The 26,724-nt window shown below is 46.5% G+C and overlaps 1 protein-coding gene across 2 annotated transcripts in view; it reads left to right on the plus strand.

Annotated features, from left to right (window-relative positions):
* Window positions 1–22,618, plus strand: part of LOC135910256 (zinc finger protein 782-like) — a 187,833-nt gene extending 165,215 nt beyond the window's left edge. Inside the window, exon 3 of one of the 2 annotated variants that reach the window (XR_011509091.1) lies at window positions 21,790–21,906. Coding sequence is in view for 1 of the 2 variants with exons in the window: in XM_070527579.1 (XP_070383680.1) it covers window positions 21,790–22,271 (482 nt within the window). In the remaining variant the exon portion in view is untranslated. Of the gene's footprint in view, window positions 1–21,789 lie in introns of both variants that reach the window. The other variant, XM_070527579.1, reaches the window with a different exon arrangement.
* Window positions 22,619–26,724: the final 4,106 nt, after the last annotated feature.

Below are 26,724 nucleotides of genomic sequence, written 5' to 3' on the forward strand. Positions count from 1 at the left end.
TGACCATCAATACCCACAAAGGGTTGCTTTCCTTCAGCCACCCAACTTCTGGAATGTCTTTCGCTCCAGCTATCTTTCAGTACACCATGGAAATATGCTTGGCATTCCAACAGGCGTACAAGCATATATGGATGACTTCCTGGTGGCGGAAGAGAAATGCAACAGTGGATGAATCTCAAGGCAGTACTCCAGCATTTCTGTGAATGTGGCATCAAAATGTGGAAGGATAAGTGTTCCTTCATGAAGCTGAAGGTATCGTATCTGGGACACAAGATCACCAGCTACGGACTTCATCCATTGGAAGCTGTGATGAAAGCGCCAAGTCAGAAAAATGTGAGCAAGCTGCAGTCGTAGATTGGTCTGCTCACTTATAGCAATTTGCTGACCTGCATGGCAATGATGCCTGCTTCGTTGTGGAACCTTCTGAAGAAGGATTACCATTGGAAATGCTCATCAAAGCAGGAACAGTCCTTGGAACAGTCTAAGGAAGCCCTTCAAAATGTCAGAATGCTCATGCATTTTGATACAACCAAGTCACTGCCCCTCGAGTGCGACACATTTCCACATATATGAAGCCCCTAAAAAAATGAAAAGTAGCTCCATGCTTCGAAGATGGCTGCCATCCTGCCTCCTGCGCTTTCCCTTGAAGCTCGGCCCTCCCATTGGCCGAAGAACGTCGCGGGCTCTCTCGTGCTTTCTTCTTGCTTGTTTTTTGCTTGTGCCGCCATCGCGGTGCCAAACATAGTGAGCAATGTACCCAGGCGGCACATTTCGCGCCTCCTTTGTGCTTTTGTTGCATAGTTCCGTATTCATGATGCCGTATTGCTGTGCCTTTGGGTGCTGCACAAGTGAAAGGGACCGCAAGCGAATATTTTGTATTCCGTCTGACAAGCGAGATTCGGCACGGTGGAACATCTGGCTTTAAAGAATCAGCCGGGATCGGGAGGTACGCGAGCAGTTCTTCGCTCATCACTAATCTCCTACACTTGTATGTTGCCTCATTAGTTTTTGCTCCTATGTGCCGCATATTCGCGCTGCATTTATTTGCAATTTTAGTGCCCGACTTCAATCACGTCGTCTTCAAGCGCACACGCTTTTTGTCAACTCGGTCATACATTCCATGTCGTCCTTGTGATGCCGAGTTATGTGGCATGGGTTCAATTCGTCATTGTATAGTGGCACACGCCTATTGGCATATACCTAGTGAACCTATTTGGCATCAAGAAGATTCATTCAAGACCGTTACCAAGCTAGTGGTACATACCCAGTGCTCCAAGTTGGCATCAAGGAATTTCTTCAAACAGCAGTACCTACCCAGTCGTGCACCTACAGTGTTCCACGTCGGCGTGCAAGGTTCATTGAATAGCTGCACGTGTGTACTGTTATGATCGGCCAAAGGGGGAAGCGACCACCCAGCCTTTCCTGCCCTACTGCGACGAATCGCTTCTTGAGGCTCACAGTTGCCTTGGACAATCAGCGGCAACACCAGGGCGATACATGTTTGACAGCTACGGGTTCGATGCACCGCATTTGGCTGCTGACCACGATGCTGAGACCAAGGAACTCCTGGGGAAGTGCGTTATGCACCGCTTCGTTGCAGTCACTACAAGGAGCCTTGATGCAAAGCCATGAGTCTTGCTCCACTTTCAAAGTGTAGGTTTCTGTGTTTCAGGCTATGTGAGGATGAAATTACAGTCACTGCCAGCTGCAGACATGGGACAATGACGGGGGCTGCCTAATTAATCTGTACAGGAACCTCATACTGTCATGTCTGGACTATGGTTCTGCGGTAGATCAATCTGCTGCTCCAATTGCATTGAAGATTTTGGATCCCGTTCACCATTTAGTTATTCGCCGGGCCACAGCCACCTTCAGAACAAGCCTTATACAGAGGTTGTACATAGACTCTAATGAATGGTCACTCCACCTGCAAAGAACATAGATAAAATTCACCTACTTCCTCAAAGTGAAATCTAATCCTGTACACCGTTATTGTAAAACCATTAATAATTTGACGTCTGCCACACTATGTCAAAATCGACCTTCATTGAGAAAACCTTTTTCACTGCACGTGGGGAAGCTGAGCGAGGAAATAAACATCCCACTACATGTGCACTCAACAAGGTTGTTACCAGTGCGGCTGTGGCAACTGATAGAATGCAACACATGCTTTGTCAAAAGTTGCAAAGCATGCTCCAGAGATGCATATCCCTATGCACTTTCTGGAACTCCAGTCAAAGCTCTCCTGTCCAGAATTTTATACCGCCGCATAAAAGTCACCTAATTGTATATCTTACATGCAGTCTGGCCATCCGTCTTGGAATTCAATAATTCTGCACGCTGAAATGAGCATCTTTATGGCGGAGGCTTAGGCATTGCTCTCAGCTGTAAAACACATAGAGGCATTAAAACTACAAAAAGCTGTGATATTTACAGACTTCCTAAGTGGAGTAAGAGCTTTAAAGTCTTTACAGAAATATAAAAATCCAGTAGTCAATGATCTTTACTCATGTCTCATTACTATTATGTATGCATCTAACCAACACATTGTAGCATGTTGGGTGCCAGGCCACAGAGGCATAGTGGGCAATATGCTTGCAGCTGAACTTGAAACATCCATAAAAATGAGAGCCTGTAACACTACCTTAGTTATCCCTCTCACAGACTTCAAGTCTTTCTTGCACAGAACGCTGGGAAACTTTTGGCAATTCATCTCTGACCATGAAACCTCTAATAAACTTAATTTATTAAGCTGCACATACAAAATTGGCCTTCGAGAACAAAAGTATGACAAACTGATGTCATGTTCTGTCGACTGAGTATAAGATACACATATGGTACCCATTTTTCCCTACTGACCGGGAGTCAAGCTTCCCTCTGTAGCGAGAGGCTGACCGTTCTCAACATCTTGGTGGAGTGTTGGGAAGCAGAAGCTCAACGAAACTGGCACTTTCGTCTAGTATAGATTCCACATTCCCTTTCATCCAATATTGTTTGTTCAAGCAGAACCAATTTTTGATAATAAATAATTTTCACATTTTTTCGAGATGTCGATTTATTGACCATTATAAACCCACAATATTTGTAGCACACCCTCTTACAAGAGGCTGATGCTCCGATAGTAGCGACATGTATGTAACATGCCTCCTGGCCCTTGTGCTTAACTGCCTTGGTGAGGCAGTAGTGCTCCTTGTAGCAACATATTTTAGTGCATCACCTCTTCACAGTATGTCATTTATACATAGCATATGTATCATAGTCTGGTTTTATTACGAACATATTTGCACACTTTCTAACAAATATTTTTAGGACTCTATACAGCCGTGTTTCATCCACATCTCGATATTCATTATTCATTTACCAATGGCAGTCCATTATCATAGCCTTAGTTCTCTTGGGCCGCATCTGGCCCTTGCACCAATAAACTCCAGTCAGTCACTGCCAGCACTAAATATGCACTTTGCAGCTGTCATATAAGTTGTGTGTCGTGCTTGCAGCCCACCTCGGCAACAAAAATTAGTAACAGTAGACAATACTCGAAAATTGCCCGCAATGCATATCACATTTTCTGCGGAAGGAGGACTCACTCGTGCATGGTAAAGGCAAAGAGGGCACCTTGTGCATATATTTGTGGGGGCCCATAACTATGTTATTCAGAGGCTTAGACTTGCAGAGTGCTTGATCTTGTATTGTGTTGGGAACATTGGCTGCAGTGTACTTCTGATAAGGGCACTTTCTGTTATATTGTTATTGCCCTGTGGCATTCATTGTCCAGAAGATCACAAAATGATGAAATATAGGCATGGGCATAAACTACATAAAACATGTGCAAGAATGGCCTTCATGCAATGTTGGAAGAAGCTTGAGATATAAGAAAATGAATGTGTTAAGCAAGTGACTGTAATGTAAATTACTTTGTTGCAATCTATTTACAAACATACGTTTATCTGTAAAATGTCAACTACGTCTTGGAAACATTACTGGAAACAATACACTTGGCAATAGTGGCAGTATGCACGAACAGTACACACCACCTCACCTCACTTGGCGATATTTAATCTATACAGTCAGACCCAATTATAGCAAATAACCGTGAGGGCTAAAAATAGCTTGTGAGTGAAGAAAAACCAGACACGCTGATGCCTAGTATCCATGAATTCTATTTATAGTCGAACTCGCTCAATCAAGCGGACGCGTCAATCTGCAGATTCCACTGCTCGCGCACCGTCGGCATGCTAGGCACGTCGTCGTCTTTTGTGACCGCACCATTGTGGCAGGTAGTAGTGCACTACAGGGCCCACCTTCTAGTGAAGAAGTCGTAAGCTTGGACGAAAGGCAAAGCGCAGGTGGCGGTGGTGCGAAATGCACGTGGAAAGTAGGACTGGGCTGGTTGGGAGAAAATGTGACAGCAGAAGTGGCCAAAGCGTCCGAGTCCAAGTAGACAGGCTTCAGACGATCGACGGAGACCGCATTTTCCAGGCCGCTGATGGGTGAAAGAAAGTTTTTAGGTGCACGCTTGAGTGCTTTGAATGGACCATCACACGGGGGTCGTAAGGGAAGGTGCTGTGCGTCGTGGAGCACAAAGATGTGTGTGCAGTTCTCAAGGCCAGCGTTGACGTATACACGTCAGGAATAACATTATTTGGAGGGGAGGGAGGAAAGTACGCATAGCACTGTGTAGCCGGTAGGCATAGTCAAAAACGTCAGCAGGTGCGGTGGGTGAGTCGCCGAAGAAGTCGCCAGGGACTCAGAGTTGTGCCAAACGTAAGCTCGGCTGCATTGGTGGAAGAACCACTGCGAAGAGCAGTGCAAATGCCAAGCATAACGAAAGGAAGGTGCTCGATCCATGATAAAGGAGAAGCCACAAGTGAAGCCTTCAGCTGGCGGTGAAAACGTTCAATGATCGCATTGTGTATCGGGCAGTAAGTGGTTGTCTCGATGTGATTGACGCCGAGGAGACGAGATAGATTGGCAAACAATGCTGAGTAAAATTGATGACCACGGTCACCCGCAGTGATGGAAGGGACACAGCAGCAGCTAATCAAGAGTGTAATGAATGGTCAAGCTATCGACTCTGCTGTTATCTCCAGGAGGGGCATCGCTTCAGGCCATCTGGTGAATCTGTCACTGCAGGTTAACAGGCAGCGGTGGTTCCCACAGGGAGGTAGGGGGCCAACAAGATCGACATGCAGATGGCTGAAGCGGGTGTCCGGGGGCGTGAGTGTGCCCAGAGGAGTCGCAGCGTGGCGATGCACTTTGTACCGTTGGCAGCTGAAGCACACGCAAGACCAGCCACGAACGTTCACGTTGACACTGAGCAACACATAACGAGAAGTGACAAGTCAATGACTTGGGCGAAAGCCAGGATGAGCCAAAGAATGAATGGCATCAAAGTTGGCCCGGTGGTATGGGCGAAGCACCTAATGACAAAGACGTGTGGTCCACGTATCACAAACAATGAGCACATCGCAGTTACAAAGCAGATATCTCGTGAAGCAGCTGAAGCTCGGTGTCGACACTCTGGGCGGTAGCCATGGCCTAGAAGTCGTTTACTGGTCGGCTGTGGTTCGTTGCATGGAGGGCGGCGCGACATAGAAAGTGTGTCGACAACAGCATTGGATTTTCCGCTGACGTGATGAATATTGCTGGTGAATTCAGAAATGTAGGAGAGCTGTCTGATATTGCGGGGAGCATAGTAGGTGCTACTGGAAGCTAGGGTGGAAGTCAGTGGTTTATTTATGGTCGGTAAGGTCATGAAAGGAGCCTCCCTCAAGAATATGTTAAGAATTCTTCACAGCCAAATAGATGGCGTGCAACTGTCTGGCGAATGTGCTGTAGCGGCGCCCAGGGGGCGCAAGCTCTTTGGAAAAGAAGGCGATCGGCTGTCAAGCACTAGCAACGAACTGGTACAAGACTGCATTGACTGCAGTGCCCGATGCGTCAACCATGAAAGATGTTGGGGCGTCGCATTTTGGGGAGGACGAGGAGCGTCGTACCGGCAATAGCTTCTTTCATGCCTCTGAACGTGCATTCAACAGTGTCGTTCCAGGCCACGGAAGTATTCGGTGTTTTGAGGCCCGAGAGAAGGTCTTGTAGAGGCTGCAGTGTATTGGCACAGACTAATGAAGCTGCGGTGATAGTTCAAGAGGCCAAAGAATTCGCACGATTGCCTGGTGGTGGATGGCTGAGGAAACTCGTGGGTGGATGTGATGCGGGTCAGGAGTGGACAAATGCTATGTGCGTTGATGTGATGGCTGGAGAAATCCAACTCGTAATGCCGACCTCGGCCTTTGGACCGTTAACGACAAGGCAAAACTTGCCGAGTCTTGCGAGCCATTGACGCAGATGGAGCTTAGGAACTTCGGCAGGGGTGCTTGCTGTAGACGAGGATGTCGTGAAGGTAAGCAAAGCAGCACGTCAAGCCGTGTGATGCTTGGTCAACGAAATGCTTAACGGTCTGGGCCTCGTTACGAAGACCGAAAGGCATCCAAAGATATTCGAACAGGCTGAAGGGTGTTCTAATTGAGGTCTTGTGAATATCTGAGTGTTCCGCAGAATTCATCTGGTAGGCTCTCACCAGGTTGACCTTGCTAAAAATGGTGCAACCATGCAGTGCCGACATAAAGCCCTGAGTGTGAGGTATATGGTACTGGTCCGGGACAGTGGCCTTGTTGAGAGCACGGTAATTGCCACAGGGGCGCCAGTCACAGGTATCCTTGGCCACCATATGGAGTGGCGAGGCCCAAGGTCTGGAGGAGTGAAGGAATGAAGCCAAGGTCAAGCATGTTTTCAAACTCCTTTTCGGCAATAGTTAGACGATCAGGCAAGAGGCAACGAGCCTGAGGTGACATCGGAGGGCCAGTCATGACGATATGATTTGTCATGCTGTGAGGGACCGAGTAGTGAAAAGAGGGGGGTCAGAAGACGTCTGGAAACTCGGCTTGGATGGTTGACCAGGGGTTGGGATTAGCCGTGTGCGCCTGGAGAAGCCGAAGTGGTGGAGCGCAACAGGAAACTCCTTGGACAGCTAAGCTCATCTCGGAGTCCAAGATGCGGCTGTGCCACAAGTCGACAATGAGGTTGTAATGCCAAAGAAAGTTAGCTCTGATGATGGGCTGGCGTATGGCTGCGATGACAAAGAGCCAGGGAAAGGTCTGTCTGAGGCCTACGTCAAGTGTCGCCGACTTTTGTCCGTATGTCCGGACGGTCTATCTGTTGACTGCGGTAAGAGAAGACGAGTTGGGAATGGCGGCGCTCAGCCAACATAAGAGGAAGGATGCAAATCTCGGCGCCAGTGTCAACAAGATAGCGGATTTTTCTGACGTGGTCGGTGACGAGCGAAAGGTGGCTTGATCTGGGGCCGGGAACAGTGGTCACTTTCAGGGTCCAACCTAACCGTGTCCCACGTAGCAGCAGGGCTCGTGGCACTGGTTTGCGCTAGAGCCATAGCAGCAGTGGTACCAGCAAAGCCTAACGGGAGGAGGAGGATGGTGTTAAAGTGACCGAGGCTGGGGCGGCAAGGCCATCACAATAAATGTGGCCAGCATGTTTGGATGGCAGCGGCCTCACCTGTCAGGCTACTTGCTCTGTGAGCTCCTTGTTAACTTCGAAGAGACGTGCATAGCTGTTGCCAGCGGCTGGACCGTGGGACGAAGCGTAAGGACGGCGATGTACTGTGGCTACGGCGGGACAACGAACATCCATAATCTTGTCGGCCAATTGGGCCAGAGATTCCAGTGTTGAGAATGAAGACGCAGTCAGGATCATGCCCACCTACAGTTTAAGGCGCTGCTGGAATTGTTCCCGGAGAAGTGCGCTGTCAGTTGAAGGAGCCAGGTCTCCAGCCACGGCTTGCATGCAACGCAATAAGTCGGTAGGGTTGCGGTCACCGAGCACCTCCATTGCAAGAAGTTGCTGCAATCGATGCTGCTCCGTTTTCAAGGGTGTGCTGGATGATCGCCACCTTAAGGTGGTCATAGGGGCGGTGGACAAGTGGGGAGTTTAGAACATCGTGAACCATCGCAGCAGTAGTAGTTGGAAGTACTCCAATATTGAACTCGGGCGGTGGCTACGGAACAAGAATTCGATTGTAAAAAACCAAAGTTCTGAGTCCGATGACCAGAACTGTGGGAGCTTAAGAGTGGAGACCTCGGTATCGCAGGGTAGTAGCACTGGCAGCAATACTTGATTGGGAGAATTTGAGGCCATGGCTGACTGGATACAAGGCAGATTGCGACCACAGGGCTCAAGCTCCTTGCAGTAGTAGTAGTTGTTCCTCCAGCGAAGCGGCTGAGGCACCCAGAGACAAGAGCGATGACACTAGATCCCAAGTCGCCAATTTGTGGTGGAAGAAAAACCAAACGCTTGCCCGTGGCGTCCACAAATTACATTTTAGTCGAGCCAGCTCAATTTGGCTGAACCCTGATTTCGCCGAGTCCACCACTCTCACACCGTCAGCGTGCTGGGCATGTTCTTGTCGTATTTTGTGACTGCACCATTATGGCACGTAGTAGTGTGCTACAAGCTTAATATGTAATCTGCCAGGTGATCTCATATTCCTAAACTTGCCTATAATGTTCCAAAGCATCCTTTCTTTTGATGCATTCATGAAATATCAATTTGTTCTCATCGGCTGCAATAGCCAAACATAATTCTATAATTACATAATTAAGTACTATCTAACAAGCACTTGCCCTTTGACTGGATGTGCGTGGAATAGATGTGTTATTCGCTCACCCTTTCTAGACTTGACCGTGGCAGTGTAATGAATGGATCAGCACATTCCTTTATGCTCTGCATGCCTAACACTGGGCAGCAGTGTGGCATTGAATATGCTAGATTATGTCAAAGATGTGCCATGCAAATATTTATAATTTCGAACGCAAATCAAATAGTTGTTCCTTTTCCTTTCGTATTCCATTTGAAAAGTCACTCTATGAAAGCTTATAATATTCACTTCTCATGAATATGTAAATAACTTCACTTACTGGAGTCTTAATTGACAGAGAACAATGAAAATGAGTTCCGTTCCGAATGACACTTCTGCAGGGGAGCTGCAGTTGTGGCACCAGTTCCTGAGTGAATGCACGTTGCAGATATAAATTTGGCCAAATGGCTTCTGCTGGTTCATTCTGCATGCCTCACTTTTAGCAGAATGTATGCAAATTTATGGTTCAACATGTGCAAAACAATTATTTAGCCAATTGCACCATGGTGTTGCCCCTTCAAAATAATATGCAGTGCTATGGCATTGCTCTTCTCTCCTTGAAGAAACTCGACATTCTACTTGCATCTGGTGACATGATCTTCCATAATTCATTGCTGACATTGTCACAGTGCACGAAGTAACTTAAGGCAGTTTGTTCTCATTTACAAGCTCTGCAGTGGAGTGTATGTCAGTTTTCAAAGAATGTTGCATGCATTTAGATATGTCTGTAATTAAGCCATGTAAATGCAGTCCATAAGCCTTTCTTTTAGGAGGCTGACTCCAGGCAAGCTACGTGTCATTCTGTTTAGAAATAAAATATTAGGTTTGAGTTCTGGAGACTTTTTCTCAAATACAATAGACTTCCGTTAATTCAACTCTGTTTAATTCAATTTTTTGGGTTAATTTGATCCCTGCCGAGAATCCATACCAGTGGTCATGCATTTCTATGCGTACAAGATTCCATTATTTCGGCCCTAAGCTTAGCTTTCATCAGATAATTCAAACTTGTTAAGTCCACACGCACATGACTGACCCCTATGAAGAACTGGATGGATAAGTGAGAAAACAGCATGGTGCAAGGAAGTACTTGTTTGGCAATAAAGAAGACGACGCACTTACCACACTCACTCTTATTTCTTGAGTGGGAGAGATCCTTCAACTTGTAAGTGTGGCAATAATCTCCCAGTCCTCCAAGTCCTCCACGTACTTTTTCAATGCCCTGCAGTAGAAGCAGAAAGTAAAATGTATTTCCCTTGTGCATAGTGCAAAAACATAGCTCTACACCTTTCATTTTTTCTTAGCATTGAACCATTTTTTAATCTGCAAATTGTCTTCGAGTTTCAATTGAAACAGACACTCTGAAAATAATTTGTTCAGGTAATTGTAGTGTGTCATTAACAGCCCTTGTATGCAAGAGCTCTATTGAAGCTCTGATGTCACTCTTACATTTTCTCGCATTAGGAAGGAAGAAAGCAAGAATAGACAGAAAGACAGGGAGGTTAGCCTGTCTGTGGTGGTGGTAGTGGTGTTAGCCAGTTCTCAGACTGGCTGCCAACCCTTTGCTAGGGAAAGCGGGCAAGGGAAGTAAAAAGTAATATAAAAATGTTACAAAAAAGGAAAAAAAGGAAAATTTGTTGCATTATGATTTCATGAATTGCAGTTGCAATACCCCATGTCACTAGCTTGTCAGTGTCATTATTTTACTAGCTATATCTTATGCCGTTTGCAGTGACAGCTTTTTTTATGCCCTTTTACAGCCATGCCACATCTGCCATGAAGAATACATTGACCACCCCATCAAAACTTCACCTATTGTTACCATTTGTACCATGAAGTTGAAAGTTCATAAACATGGTTGTTCTGTGCGCGTCGCGAATGTACGGCCAGACTTTTCTTTCAAGAGGGAAGCGGGCCTCCCTTACTTTTATGGCTTTCTCTTTCACTGGCCCCCCGCGGACTCCAAGCTGTGCGCGAGAGAAAGGACCCCGCTCCCTCCGTTCGGTTCCTGAAAGAAACCCAGTGACGACGCTTCGGGGTGGTCGGCTGTTGTTTCCCGTGCCCGGGGGCGTCGACGGGGATGGAAGCCACAGTTGGAAAAGCGCGGGACGGGCAGACTCGCCCCACCAGCCCTAGAGACCGGACCACTTTTTTACGGGGCTAAAACTGAACGTTTTTGTGTATTTTTAACTTGCTTTTTTGACCTTCTCAGTGTAATTAAAGTTTGTTTTAAATGTTCAACTGCGTTCGACCCGTTATCTAGCTGGACAGCGGACGCTTTGATCCCGTCAAGTGCGATCCGCGAGGCCAGCATAGTAAAAAAGTGAAGTCGACTGCCATCGGCCGCCAACTCAACATCCGCTGCAGTGGAATACGTCGCACGGCAAGACCTCCGGTTTGACCATGACATACGCCTACTGCAAGGACACGGCATCGCCTACAAGTTGAGCAGCTGACGGCACACAGGGCAACGACAAGGTGGGCTCGTTTCAAATTTCATCGCGCAGCTTAGCAGGCTTCACCACATACGTCCGCTTTGAGTGAGATACGTCGTGAAGCACGCACGCCAAAATGGATCAGGACAAGCTGACGCCTGAAACGTCTCAAATTATGACAGCAGAGCATGAAGCTTCCACGGCAAATATTCGACCACAAAGAGCAACTACGTTTTCCATGAAAGGTAAAGAAACGTATGAAACGAGTCGCGAAGAGCACTGCCGGAGAATAGACGCTGCCTGGAAGAACGTGGAGACAGCTATTTTGAAAGTGTCATGTGCGAAAGAGGAAGACGTTAACAACGCCGCAACGCAGCTTCGCGCAAGCTATGAGCGCTACGAACACGTCGCAGCCAGATACTCTACCTTCCTCGCCAGAACGAGCAGATCTGAAACCCAGGAGGAATTGGAACTTCAAAAAGCAATCGACGCAGATCGTTATGTGACTGTGAGCGACAAATTACGTGAGGCTTCAGAACGAGAACGCGACCGCTTACAAGAGGTAACGTCGCAGCACTCTCTATCGGCCCACTCAAGCGTTTCTTCGCGGTCACGACGATCGGGCTCGTCAACAATCAGCCTAGCCGCCGTACAAGCACGCGCACAAGCTGAAGCCGTCCGGGCCAGAGCAGAGTTTGGTCGCAGAGAGGCCGCGATGCGTATTGAAAAGGCAAGGATTGAGGCTGAATTGGATATTTTGCAGCACGAAAAAGAAGCGGCAGCTGCAAACGCACAGGCGAATGCGCTCGAGGCAGCCGTGGAGCAGGATGGCGGGGAGCGCATGCGCACGCTCCCTCCTGTGGACCGAACGCTGCAGACTAGGAGTTATATCGATGAGCAGCAAGCCCTACGCAACTCTGCGCTCGTGTTTACTGAGGAGGCCGTTACCAACTCAAGCGACGACGTAAACAATGCTCGCACGTCGCCGAGGGCCAACACAGCCGCGAATAATTCGATGCGTCTGCGAGCTGATGACCGTCCACCTGACTACGATGCTGCCCCTAACAACCCAAGTTGTAAGCATGCTGGAGCTACGAGTCGTCTTATGAACTTACGAGTTGGTCCGCACCCGCTTGTGCACGCCCCGACACACAACAGTTCAAGGTCAGAGCTAGCCGATGTCCTCAAATTCCTGTGCCGCAAAGACCTTGTTTCAAGCGGTCTTATCAAGTTTGATGATCGACCTGAGAACTTTCGCGCTTGGAAATCATCGTTCAAAGGTGTCGTCAGGGATCTAGGTCTTTCTGCCCAAGAAGAGCTAGACCTCCTCATCAAATGGCTTGGCCCTGAATCGTCAAATCAGGCTCGGAGGTTGAAATCGGTGCACGTGGATGACTTTTCAACGGGCTTGAACGTTGTGTGGAAACGGCTCGACGACGTCTTCGGGTGCCCTGAGGCAATTGAGGATGCACTACTGAAGCGGCTGGAAGACTTCCCGAAGATAGCTTACCGGGAAAATACCAGACTCCAGGAACTTGGCGACCTCCTGCTAGAACTCGAGGCTGCGAAAACTGACCCGTATCTCGCCGGTCTTGGCTATTTGGATACCGCAAGAGGGGTCAACAAAATTGTCTCGAAGTTGCCATCTGGACTTCAAGAAAATTGGATGTCGGTGGGGTCGAAATACAAAAAAGATCATGACACTGCATTTCCACCCTTTTCTTTCTTTTGCAAATTTGTTAGAGATCAGGCCAGCATGAGGAACGACCCGAGTTTCATCTTGCGTGCACAAAATGCGCCGTCTGAATTCAATCAAAGGAAGGAAGACAATGGTACCAAGACCACGCGGCAAAGATCATCTGTGTCAGCGAGAAAAACAGAAGTGGATCCTGCTTCTGCCAAAATTAATCGAGATGCCACTGCTAACGAACAGCAACCGGAATCGAAGGACTTGAAAAGGTGGTGTCCATATCACAAGAAACCTCACCCTTTGGAAAGGTGTCGCGCCTTCCGTGAGAAAACCTTGGAAGAGCGGCAATCTTTCATAAAGAAGCAAGGGATCTGCCTACGATGCTGCTCATCCAAGAACCACATGCAGTGGCAATGTCAGGCAGTTGTGAGATGCCTCATATGCGACAGCGCCGACCACGCCACAGCGCTTCACCCAGCACCGCCAACCTCAGAGCCGTCAAGGGCTAGTGGGTCTGATGACAGTACGACAGATGACTCAGAAAGAAGAGTCACATCCAGGCGTACCGAAGTGGCAAACGCTGGCAGCAGCACAAAGTCGTGTGCTAAAATCTCCCTCGTAGAGGTCACCCATGAGACTCAGCCTGAGAAGACAGTCAGAGCGTACGCGATTCTTGACGACCAGAGCAATCGCTCGTTGGTTAGGCCAGAACTTCTAAACGATTTCAGAGTGAAGGGGACGCCTACGCAATACACGCTCCGCACTTGCTCCGGCAGTACTGAAGTGGTTGGAAGAGTCGCTCATGGTTTTTTCGTGCAGAGCATGTCAGGCGAAGTCAAGTTTCCTCTTCCACCTCTCCTCGAGTGCAAGGCAATTCCAGAAAACAGAGAGGAAATTCCGACCCCTGACGCTGCAAGGCACTACCCGCACTTGAAGTCAGTAGCAAATCACATTCCGCCTCTTGAGGAGGCTGGAATACTGCTCCTTCTTGGCCGGGACATCCTAAGAGCTCACAAGGTTCGTCAGACAATCAACGGACCCCACGACGCGCCGTATGCTCAGAAGCTCGACCTCGGATGGGTCATTGTCGGTGACGTTTGCGTTGGTCGAACGCGGAAAACGGGCTGCGTCAACGTGTTCAAGACCCATGTGCTGGACAGTGGGCGACCATCTCTTTTTGAGCCATGCCCAAGACATTTCTTTGTTAGGGAGGCGCCGATTCTCTACTCTGCGGATAAGGTCTCAAAAGATTTACGATTGGCAGCAACATTGGATGACAACCTGGCCCCGAATCTTTTCGAGACAACAGAATTTGACAACCAGCGTGCTCTCTCCATGGAAGACAAGACATTCCTCAAGATAATGAATAGTGAATTCACCCAAGACAAATCAAACAATTGGGTCGCCCCTCTCCCCTTTCGCACACCGAGAAGTCGGCTTCCGAACAACAGAGAACAAGCTCTGTCTCGTCTGCTCTCGCTACGGCGTACCCTGCGAAAAAATCCTGAAACAAGGGAACGTTTCGTGAACTTCATGAACGAGCTCTTCATCAAGGGTCATGCGGAGGAAGCTCCACCACTTCACGTGGACGAAGAATGTTGGTATCTGCCCATATTCGGCGTTCACCACCCCCAGAAGCCTGATCAAATCCGAGTCGTGTTTGACTCCAGCGCTCAGTATGAAGGGGTATCTCTGAACAACGTTCTCCTGACCGGCCCTGACCTGACGAATAACCTTGTGGGGATTTTGATACGCTTCCGGCAAGAACCAGTTGCGGTTACAGCGGACGTCCAGCAAATGTTCTACAGTTTCATGGTTCGCGAGGACCATCAGAACTACCTGAGGTTCCTCTGGTTTAAGGGCAACGATATCTCCAGAGAAATCATAGAGTGCCGAATGAAGGTTCACGTTTTCGGCAACAGCCCATCGCCAGCTGTTTCAACGTATGGCCTTCGACGGACTGCCCAACAAGCTGCCCCACGATTTGGTGAAGATGCCAGGAAGTTCGTTGAAAGAGATTTCTACGTCGATGATGGGCTTAAGTCTCTTCCGAGCGAAGAAGATGCCATTAGTCTGCTGCAAAGAACGCAGAAAATGCTTGCAACAGCTAACATAAGGCTGCACAAGATAGCTTCGAATAGGCAGAATGTGCTGAATGCATTTCCTCGAGAGGACCACGCCCAGGGACTGAAGAACCTCGACTTCGGCACAGACGCGTCGCTTACGCAAAGAAGTCTCGGTCTACTGTGGGACATACGCGACGACAGCTTCGTCTTCAGGGCTCCTCGTCAGGACAGGCCATATACGCGGCGAGGAGTGCTGTCGACCGTCAACAGCCTTTACGATCCACTAGGGTTTGTGGCTCCAATAACGGTTCAAGGCAAGTACCTTCTCCGTGACCTCGTGACGAAGGGTTATGACTGGGACACACCGCTTTCGGACGAGAAAAAGCAGAGATGGGACGAGTGGAAGAACTCTCTCCAGACACTACAGCACCTTCACGTGCGAAGAACGTATGCGCCAGTCTCGACGCTTGAAGCCGAAAGCAGGGACATTCATGTATTTTCAGACGCGTCCACAAGGGCCGTCGCAGCTGTGGCATACCTACGCGTGACTGACAAGCAAGGAAATAGACACGTCGGATTTGTGATGGGAAAGGCCAAGCTTGCTCCACAACCAGAACACACCATCCCCAGGCTTGAGTTGTGTGCAGCAGTGCTTGCTGTAGAGATGACCGATTCTATACTACGAGAATTGGACTTCCAGCCGAACTCGGTCACGTTCTACACGGATAGCAAAGTGGTCTTGGGTTACATATACAACGAAACAAGAAGGTTCTACGTGTATGTGGCCAACAGGGTGCAGCGGATACGTAGCAGCACGCAACCTGAACAATGGAAATACGTTCACACAGACGAAAATCCAGCAGACCACGCCACTAGAACGATTCCAGCAGCACAGCTTAAAAGCACGAACTGGTTGTCCGGACCTGATTTTCTCTCACGACGAGAAGAGAAAGCACGGTCGTCGAGCTTCATCCTCTTAAATCCTGATGAAGACAAAGAAATACGCCCTGAAGTCTGCACTCTGGCGACGGAGGTGAACAGACGACAGCGACTCGGAGCTGAACGCTTTCATAGACTCTCGAACTGGAAATCTCTCACTCGTGCTGTAGCAAGTCTGATCCAGGTTGCCCATCGCGCAAAGAACGCATCACAAGGAGAGGTAGCTCCCGTTGAGGCGCTCTCCAAAGCCAGGCTCGTCATCATTCGCGCAGTACAGCAGGACGCATTTTATGAAGAGATATGCTGTATCCAGAGAGGAGAGCAGGTTCACAAGACAAGCTCGCTTCGAAGGCTTGACCCATTCTTAGACGCCAACGGCTTGATCCGCGTCGGCGGCCGCTTGAACAGAAGCGACCTTCCAGACGATGAGAAACACCCTCTCTTATTGCCGGGTCGGCACCATGTGGCGAAGCTTCTAGTGCGCCACCACCATGAATGCGTGCAACACCAGGGCCGACACTTCACAGAAGGAGCCGTACGAGCTGCTGGGTATTGGATCGTCGGAGGTAAAAGGTGCATCTCATCCGTGCTGCAAGCATGCATTTCATGCAAGAAGCTGCGAGGGCGTTTTCACGACCAGAAGATGGCTGACCTTCCGGCAGACCGAATCAGCACAGATCCTCCTTTCACGAATGTTGGAATCGATGTTTTGGGTCCCTGGATGATTGTCTCTCGCCGAACGAGAGGTGGTGTTGCAAACAGCAAGCGCTGGGCAGTCATGTTCACCTGCTTAAGCATTCGCGCAGTGCACATTGAGCTGATCGAATCAATGGATACGTCGAGTTTCATTAATGCCTTCCGAAGGTTCCTAGCAGTGCGAGGGCCCGTCAAGCTAATACGCTCTGACTGCGGGACCAATTTTATCGGAGCTTGCAGAGAACTTGGAATCAGCGCTGAGGGCATTCATCGCTCACAAATAGGCAAGTTCCTCAGCGGAAACGGCTGCAAATGGATATTCAATCCACCGCACGCGTCCCATATGGGCGGTGCGTGGGAGCGGATGATAGGCATTGCACGTCGCATTCTTGACTCAATGCTCATGCAGTCACGTCATCAACGACTCACGCATGACATTCTTGCAACCTTTTTGGCAGAAGTTGCGGCCATCATTAATGCCAGGCCCATAACTCCTACTTCGTCTGACCCCGAAGATCCCACAATCCTAACTCCGGCGACACTCTTAACCCAAAAACACGGAAGCGCATCTGTAACAACTGGGCAGTTAGATACAAGCAACCTCTACAAACGGCATTGGCGTCTCGTGCAAAACCTGGCTGACGAGTTCTGGAAGCGCTGGCGCACAACGTATGTCACTACTTTGCAACAACGCCGAAAATGGCAAGCAACAAAACCCGACCTCAAAGAAGGCGACGTCGTTCTACTCAGGGATAAAGAAGCAACCCGCAACGACTGGCCCGTCGGAGTGATTACACGAAGCCTGCCCAGCGCAGATGGAAGGGTGCGCAAGGTCGAGCTGAAAACAGCCAAAGACGGGGTTGTGAAAACATTCTTCCGGCCAACAACAGAAGTTGTGCGTTTGCTGTGACCGTGATATAGTGGTGGCGTCTTAACAACGGAAGACACCAGACGGGGAGTGTTCTGTGCGCGTCGCGAATGTACGGCCAGACTTTTCTTTCAAGAGGGAAGCGGGCCTCCCTTACTTTTATGGCTTTCTCTTTCACTGGCCCCCCGCGGACTCCAAGCTGTGCGCGAGAGAAAGGACCCCGCTCCCTCCGTTCGGTTCCTGAAAGAAACCCAGTGACGACGCTTCGGGGTGGTCGGCTGTTGTTTCCCGTGCCCGGGGGCGTCGACGGGGATGGAAGCCACAGTTGGAAAAGCGCGGGACGGGCAGACTCGCCCCACCAGCCCTAGAGACCGGACCACTTTTTTACGGGGCTAAAACTGAACGTTTTTGTGTATTTTTAACTTGCTTTTTTGACCTTCTCAGTGTAATTAAAGTTTGTTTTAAATGTTCAACTGCGTTCGACCCGTTATCTAGCTGGACAGCGGACGCTTTGATCCCGTCAAGTGCGATCCGCGAGGCCAGCATAATGGTATTGCTGTTGCATATGATCTATTTCCGTGAAATTTACAGAGAATGCAGAACAGCCTTTTCCAGGTTAACATTCTCCTGCTGCGTCAGCAGTATCCTGATAACCCTTGTGAGCTTACCTTTTCAGCCGGAGTTTCTTTGCTGCATACTGATAGCTTCAGCTCTGTGTTCCAGAGAGTCTTTTGATTCTTCTCTGGTTGCTCAGAGCTAACAATTCCTGAGTCGGCGGGTAACCAACTCCTGTAGAGCCTCCTCAAAGCCTATGTTGCACAACAGTATGGCTTTAGAAGTGGCTATCTCCTCTGCATAAAGCCAATTGCTTGTGCCACAGTGACCAAATCTTGCTTCTGAGAGGCTCAGCTGTGTTTTGGTGTTTGCCCTGAATGCAGCAAAACAAGAGTTTTGCTCATCAGCCTCTCATATGTATGAACCACAGCCTGTGCCTGAGAACTGGTGAAAAGTAAATACTCAGCTGGCGTCGATCCAGCCAGGGCTACCGCTCACTTGTGCTTACACCAGGCAAAGTTTGCGATGTAGGCAATAGTTGCGGATGTTGTGAGCCTCATCTGTAGAGTGTGAATGGAAATATGAAGCTCCTGAACCTACCATTCCCCCATTAGAATAATTTTTCGCAGTATTCTTGCTGGAGCAATGTCTTAACATTCTTGCACATAGCAGTACGATGTTGAAGCATAAATACAGTATCAAAATCTAGAAACATTATTTTGCAGAACAAAAATGTCATTTTTCGATTTGCATCTCTCCTTAATCAGCCCAGTTACACATTGAGATGATGGATTTCCATACGAACACCTCACACGTAGTTTACATTAGGCTCGACAATGCCTGTTGTCTTGCATTTTTTTGGGAGGGTAACAAGGCAATAGTATATTATGACAGATTATTAGGTGCATTCGCCAGAATTAACTGAGTGCAATTCTTGCACTGAGCTGAGCCAGATTATACACTGCAAAAAGACATATTGGGCTTAGTTTCTCTCTGAGATTAGCGCAATATTTTTCTTCAGTTTACATTATTTATGAATGCATTTGTTAAGGTCATTGACATCTTTAGACTTAGCAATACAAGATGTCTGATCGTGAAACAGCTCAAATTATGAGAACATAGGGAAACAATGCTACAGCAGCATTTGACCATTGATCTCGGTTGTGTGTTTAGATTACGGGCAGAGATGTGTACAGTGCAAGCAGAACCCAGTTTCAGGAAAACTCTGTATCAGGTCGCCATATGTTGCACACAGAAGTATTACTTTGCTGTGTCTTGTATAGTGAATAGCTCGGAAAACAACGGTATAACCACCATTAAACCATGAACTAGTTGTTACTCTCTTACACTCAAAATTAAAATGCAGCTCACAACTTGATTGCTTGTAGCAATGTCTGTGGGTCTGATAATTACGCTTCAGATTCTGTTCATTGTTGATAACACTTTATTTCCCTCTTTCTCTCTCTAGCTGTGTGCCACTGGTGGACCAAGAGCGCCATGTTGTGAACCCCACCATCTACCAACTTGATGATATGCGATGTTACTGTTTATTCATGGCATCTTTGTGACTGGTCCCTTCCATGGCATATTTTTTGCACACAATATTTTTTAAAAATCTTTTTCTGCTAGGCTCATGTATATATTACTTCTGGGTTCTTCCTTGGAGTTTTTTGGGGTTAATATTCTGTTTCAGGGCCTTTTCATTGTCTGATGTAGGCATTCTTTTATACATGGTGGTCCATAGTAAGAATTTGGTGATTGGCTGCTAAGGACAAGGTTGTAGGATTGAATCCCGGTCACGGTGGCTGCATTTCGATGGAGGTGAAATGTGAAAACACCCGTGTACTTAGATTTAGGTGCACATTAAAGAAGCCCAGGTGGCCCAAAATATTCCGGAGTCCCCCACTACGGCATACCTCATAATCAGATTGCCTAAAACCCTCGAATTTAATTTTTTGTACAGTACTCATTTAGTGTTTAATGTTGATTAAGAATTCTGTTTGCCTAGCCTGTTTCAGTGCGTAAGTAATTGTCCAGTGAATGTTGTAGCATTCTTAATTCTTCTTAATGTTTTAATCGTTACACTTGTACATGTCATCTTTCAGTATCATTAGCATGTTATTGTTTTTGGTGCTCCAACAAAACTTGAGTTATTGCACTTGGAAGTTCACGTATTACTGACAAGAAATATTATTTACGCAATGGTACGAAAAAAAAATTTAGTCAAATTTGTATCATGCCAAATATATTTTAATTTTTTTTCAACTTTTTTTTTACAGTGTGCCTTCTTTGATACTTTTAGAAGAATCATCCCCCTGTTACTACAGTTTTAGCACTACAGTACAATTGCAGATTCAAGACATTGTTTATTATACTCTCAGTTGTACTGAGTATAGTACATTTTGTTTTTGCTTTGTTTTACGAGATATGCTTGTATATATACATACTAAAAGTGACTTATACACAAAATATATTGTTGAGACGACAGTGCTAGGACATCGCATGCAAAGCATTTTTATGCCACCTGGTTCTTCTTTCCGTAGATTGCCTTTTCTGTTCTAGTGTTTTTTCCAATTTCTAATTTTATTGCATTTGTTTGAGAACAGCCATGTTTCTATACAGCAGTCAGTGAGACTGTTTTTCATGCTTTGTTTTAATCTTTAATGTGATGCATGTGTGCGATTTTTTTTTCTTATACACATATGCATCTGCATGGCTGTCTCATGCCCACCAGCAACCAAAGTATTACAAGCTTCTGATCATTTGTGTTCATTTTGTGCACTGCTTGTCTTGAGGTAAACTAGTTCCTGCACAGCAAAACTATATATCTCGGTCAGCGTCCTTGTGAAGTGAGCATGATTGTTGTCTTCATTAGACACTTTTTTATCTCCGTATGTGTTCAGGTTGCTCCGATCTTCGATTCTTAAGAAAAAAAAGTATATCACAATAATGTAGCTGAATAATGGTTACGAACAACAGCATTGCTCGAGCAACATGCAGACCACAGTTTGCAGTTGTTATGACAGTTGAACATTGGTGTTCTCTAGATGTTCCATATCACAAGCAGAGGCGTGTGTGATCTACTGTTGAACCCCGTTGTAGTAATGTGTCTAACAGCCAACACCCACGATGCATATTCTGCCAAGAGAAATCTTGTGTTACAGAGTGTTTTGCAGTAATAGCAGAGAGAATAAATGCCTTCCATAAAGTGACGAAATAGTGCTAATAACACTGTGCACTGAAATGAAAGTAACTGGTATCAATTCAAAGGCTGCATCTTGCTAGCATTCTTAACATCTGAGGAACCATATACTGTGTTGCTTCTTGCATTTAAAAAGCAGTTCTTGCTCTTGTATGGTCGTATATAAAGCAGATACTTCAAGCGTATGTATTTGTGATGCCAGCAGCTGTTTCTTACTGATGGGCTTATGTACCATACTGCTTGCTTGGCATTGGACTTCAGGCTTCTTAAAGAGAAAAACTGAAAACCCTGCAGCAACAGCTTGCAATACTACTACACTTCCCGTCCTCTCACTTTATTGTGTTTTTTACAATTCAAAATATGATATTATTTCTTGGCAGAAATATGTGTGAATTTCACCTACTGAACCATTGAAAAACCACACATAAATATATTAGGCAAATAAAAAATAGTCAACGAGCAATCCTCTATTTGGCCTGATCTGGAATGGCCTTCAACACTTCTTCAATGAAGAAAAAAAGCAATCATTAGTATTAGTATCCATGTTGTCTTTTTTCAGGGGCGTTTCGTAACTACAATTTTGTTTTCAGATGAAAAGCATTACTGTGGTAACCGTTCTAATTTGTTTATGCAGCATCGAGGCTTTCCAGCTGTCAAGCTACAACCACGAAAAGGGAGACGTCACGTCAGGGACGCCGCCACCAGTGTAACTTCTGTGACTATGAGACTGATAATGCATTTCATCTAAAAAGACACTCCATGGCCCATACAGGCGAATGGCCATTTGAGTGCCATTTGTGCCCTCACAGCTTTGCACAAAAGTATAATCTCATGGTACACCTGCGCACTCATACAGGCGAAAAGCCATTTCAGTGCCCTTCGTGCCTTCGGAGTTTCTCGCATAAGTGCACTCTGAATAATCACCTCCGTACCCATACAGGCGAGAGGCCATTTCAGTGCCCTTCATGCCCTCGGAGCTTCTCAATTAAGCGCCATCTTACTGATCACCTGCGTATCCACACAGGCGAGAGGCCATTTCAGTGCCACTTATGCCTTGAGACCTTTGCATTTAGAAGAAAACTAAATAGCCACCTGAGCTATCACAAGGGCAAGTGACCCTTTCAATGCTGCTTCTGCTTTCAGAGCCTTTTCTAAACAGCACATTTTTCTTGTCATTCAACAACACTTTGCAAATGTTAAAGAAGTTGTGTAAGACAAATATCAAGCTGTGGGTCTAGTATCAAAGGTATGCCTTCATCATTACCACTTGAGTATTCTTATATATATAATAAGCTTCTGCAATGTTGACTGTGCTGTTAGGGTGCATGCATAGCTTCATGATATTCTGTGATAGCACTTGTTTATGCATGCACTGAGTTTACTTGATTGTATTTCTTTGTCTGATTTTGATGTGTGGCTATTAAGAGGCAACTGCCACAAAATAAACGATCCTTGCTCTGGCAGCCTACATGTTGCTGTGTCTTCGATACTGCATTCTCAGTCGCCGGGCATGGTGTAGCAGCAGCAATGAGAAATGTACGAACATGTTGAAGAACATGTGCTTTGCTGCTTGAGTAGGGTCATAAGAAATACCACCATTTGACGACGGCAAGGACAATAAGCGGACTTCACACGTAATTCGCATGTAGTTCTACTTCGAAGGTAACAGTATTGCAAAGGATGCACAGAAAGGATGCTTCTTGTCTCGGAGATCAAATCAAACTGAATTGAAGTCCATCAGTGGGTGACGTTGTTCTAGTAAGATGAACCAGTTCACCTGCGAAGAGGTGGTTGAAATTCTGGAGGGCTTCTAGGACCTCGAGCCCAGTGATACTGCAGAAAGCTTAAAATTTTTTACATGTCCAAAATGAAGACAAAGCCCAGCAATCTACTGTTGAGCTCCGACGACAAGCTGACAAATCGAACTTTGGCGACATGTTGGACTTAATCCTACAGGACAAGATTGTATGCGGAATCCGGAACCATATGTTACAGAAAGCTATTGTTTCTCATGGGAGTTAGACCTTGAATGAAGCTGAGAGAATGGTGCTGGCTGCAGGAGCTGTGGGTAAAGTCATCAAGCTCATGAAGACCGTTGATGTCAAGACTGAACCGAACTGCATAAGATGATATACAAACAACTAGCACAAAGCACAAACCGGCAAAAATTAAAGCGTGCAGAAGGTGTCGAAACAAAACCCACTCAGAATAAGTTCAAGAATGTGAACTGCTTCAAGTGTGGGAAAAAGGGGCATATATCCGTAGAGCGTAAGGTAAGCTGCAAGAAACAAAAGACCTTCAGTTTAATCAGGATCCTCGATGAAACCGTTCATGTTCTTCTCATCTGTTCACAATCGCCGAAAGCCAAGCATCGCAGCTGAGTTAACAAAATCATCAATCCAGTGTGGTGAAAGTTCGTCTATGGAAGTGTTAATCTAGTCATAGAAGTAGACACTGGGGTGCCATTACGCGTCATTCCTTGCGATGTGTACAACACAATGTGCAATGTGGCATCAAACTAAAGAGACGGACCTGAAGTTGGCCCACTACCTGGGACCACTGCCTATTGCTGGTAGCCAGTGTTTACAGTTTCCTGCAAGTGCAAGACACTGACTGCCTCTATCATCATAATTCGTCATTCAGGGCCCTGTTTACACAGTCGCAACCTCATTCGAGCCCTTAACAACCCAGGTGCTACAGTCCTGATCCTGAACAGTACCAGCAGACGAGATGAAAAGAGCTCAAATAATTTTGTCGGAATGTAAAGATGTCTTCAAGCCGGAACTAGGCCAATTCAAGGTTCCACCCATTCACCTGTATGTCAAAGGAGGAGCTGTTCCAAAGTTTGTCAGGCCAAGACCACTGTCATACACAAAGGGAGACAACGTAACTGAAAAGCTGTAAAGGCTATTGAAGTCAGGCATGCTTTCTCCAATACGGTCATTGGGAATGGGCTATGCCAATTGTGCCAGTGCTGAAGAAAGGCAGCTCTGCCAGGATCTGTGGTGAGTACAAGCTAATGGTGTATGCAGCATGTCATCGAACAATATCCACTTCCAGTCATCGATGATACTTTTGCAGTACCACACAAGGGAGACATCTACAGCGCCTTAGATCTACCCAACACGTATAACCCGATTCCATTAGATGAGAGCTAAAGAAGTTGATGACCATCAGTACCCACAAAATGTTTTGCTACAACCTCCTACCTTTTGGAGTGTTCTACGCACCAGCTATCTTTCAGTGCACCATGTAAAATATGCTTGGCTGTCTAACAAGCCTACAAACTTCCATGATTTATTTTCCATGACTATTCTTCATATACTAGTGTCGCAGCGCTAAAACCTAATGCGAATCTTCTTAGACTAGAAATGAGACGTCAAGTGTTTAGGCTCATTCTTTATCACAAGTTTTATCTTGCCCTGATTGGTGGCAGCGTCATATCGCCAGCTCATCGCCATTCATCCCGGACCAATCATTCAAAGTCAGTATACCCCCTGCATGCGCACACATCATCCCATCTTCATTTGTTTTTTCCACGTACAGCGAGAGATTGGAATGATCCGCCTGAAGAAGTGGCTGACCACTCCAGTGTGACTGCGTTCAGGATTGCCATCGAACACATTTTTCTTTGAAGCTGCCCACCCCTCATGTAGAATCCCTCTCCAGGGACATTTGAGGAATAAATAAATAAATATGGATGACTTCCTGGTGGCAGAAGGGAAACGCAACAGTGTATCAATCTCAAGGCACTCCCCCAGCATTCCCATGCAGGAGGATAGCTGTTCCTTCATGAAGTCTGAAGTATCTTGGCTGGGACACAAGATCACCAGTGACTGACTTCATTCACTGAAGAGCCTGAAAGCTGTGATGAAAGCATCATCAGAAGAATATGAGTGAGCTACGTTCTTACATTGGTGTGCTCACTTACTGCAGCAGTTTTCTTCCGAGCCTGGCAATGATGCTTGTTTCGTTGTGCGACTTTCTGAAGAAGAATTGCCATTGGAAATGGTCATCGAAGCAGCAACAGTCCTTTGAACAACCTAAGGAAGTGTTCCATCATGCCAGTCGAGTGTGACGCATCTCTACATTGTATAGGAGCAGTCTTTCCTGTCGCTTGGACCTCGTTCACAAACCTATAGGTTTCCGCCTGCAAACCCTGATCGAAGCCGAACGAAGTTTTTCGCAGCTCACGTGGAAGGCCTTAACATTGGGGTTCGGAATAAGCAAGTTACGAGCTACCAAGTTACGTGACGTCTGTTCAATTTGTCATTGTATAGCGGGTCACCGACTGGCACATAGTTTCTTCAAACAGCAGTACCTACTCTGTCGCACATCTACAGTGATCCATGTCAGTGTGAAAGATTCATTGAAGAGCTGCGCGTATGTACACTCGCCATATACTCAGTGACCCAAGTTGGAACAAGGGTTTGGTTTCAAACCATGTTGCCTCAGTGCAGCAGACCGATGCATTGCACATTATACTACTCACAACCGGGTGACCCAGGTAGGTGGAAAATGGCTATGTACAAACATGCATGCACACACATACGAGCATAGCTCCAGGAATGCAATAGCTATAGAAATCTAGCAACACAAAGGACGTAGCGGAAAACTAGCCATAAAATTATACAATGTAAACATCGAAGACAGAACTAATCACGATGTAAACAAAATTTCATCAATCAGAATTGTAGGAACTTGTACACACAAAATGCTACCTGCAAGGGTGTTGTAAAGATAGTTTGACACGCTAGTTGCAATATCACTGGGCAGCTTGTTCCCCTCTGTTCGTGGGGAGAAATACATTCAACAACTGTGTTTTACATATAACTTTTCTTTGTTAATAGGATCTGTATGGAGGGGCACACTTGATGCACATTTTAGAAAAAAGTATATTGTGAAAATATTTTAGTTTGTATTTTTTTTGTGTTGTAAGGTTTTCATTTTGACAGTTTCTTTAGCTCAATAATAAGCTGCATTCAAGAGTGTAGTTGTGAATAGCAAACCGGAGTGCCAAATTTTTTTCCGTATTTTCTACGTCCAGCTCAGTCCACTAATCTCACCCTATCCACACATACTCACGTAGTTGCAACACCTGAATCTTATACAAATGTTACATTGTTTCTTGTGTGAAATGCTTTTGTCTGATGTGAATGATGTGATGATGCCAGAGAAATTCTGGTGACAAATAGATGTTAAGGTATTTGAATTCATTAATCATTCATCAAAGTCATCAGCCCCTTTTCTTTCTTGTAAAGCCTTTGTGAAAACTTACTAATGTCATTCTGCAAAATAGTACAATCATCCATGTTAGTAATTACGAGGGTGAATCAGAAAGTCTTTTCCCCTATTTTTATTAGCCAGAACACGACGCGATCCCCGACCTCGAGCTCAGCGGTTAAATGACGTAGCCACTCACTAGCGCAGCACGTATTGAAGACCCTTGTAGCATTAGATGGAATGTATTTTTCATTAAAGAGGTAAATTCACCATTTTGTGGTCACTAACTGTAAGTACTTGCTGTACTGTTATTAGAATACATTCCTGGTGGAAATTTGTGAATCTA

The sequence above is a fragment of the Dermacentor albipictus genome, chromosome 10 (assembly GCF_038994185.2).
Source record: "Dermacentor albipictus isolate Rhodes 1998 colony chromosome 10, USDA_Dalb.pri_finalv2, whole genome shotgun sequence".
In the NCBI taxonomy this organism is placed as follows: Eukaryota; Metazoa; Arthropoda; class Arachnida; order Ixodida; family Ixodidae; genus Dermacentor; species Dermacentor albipictus.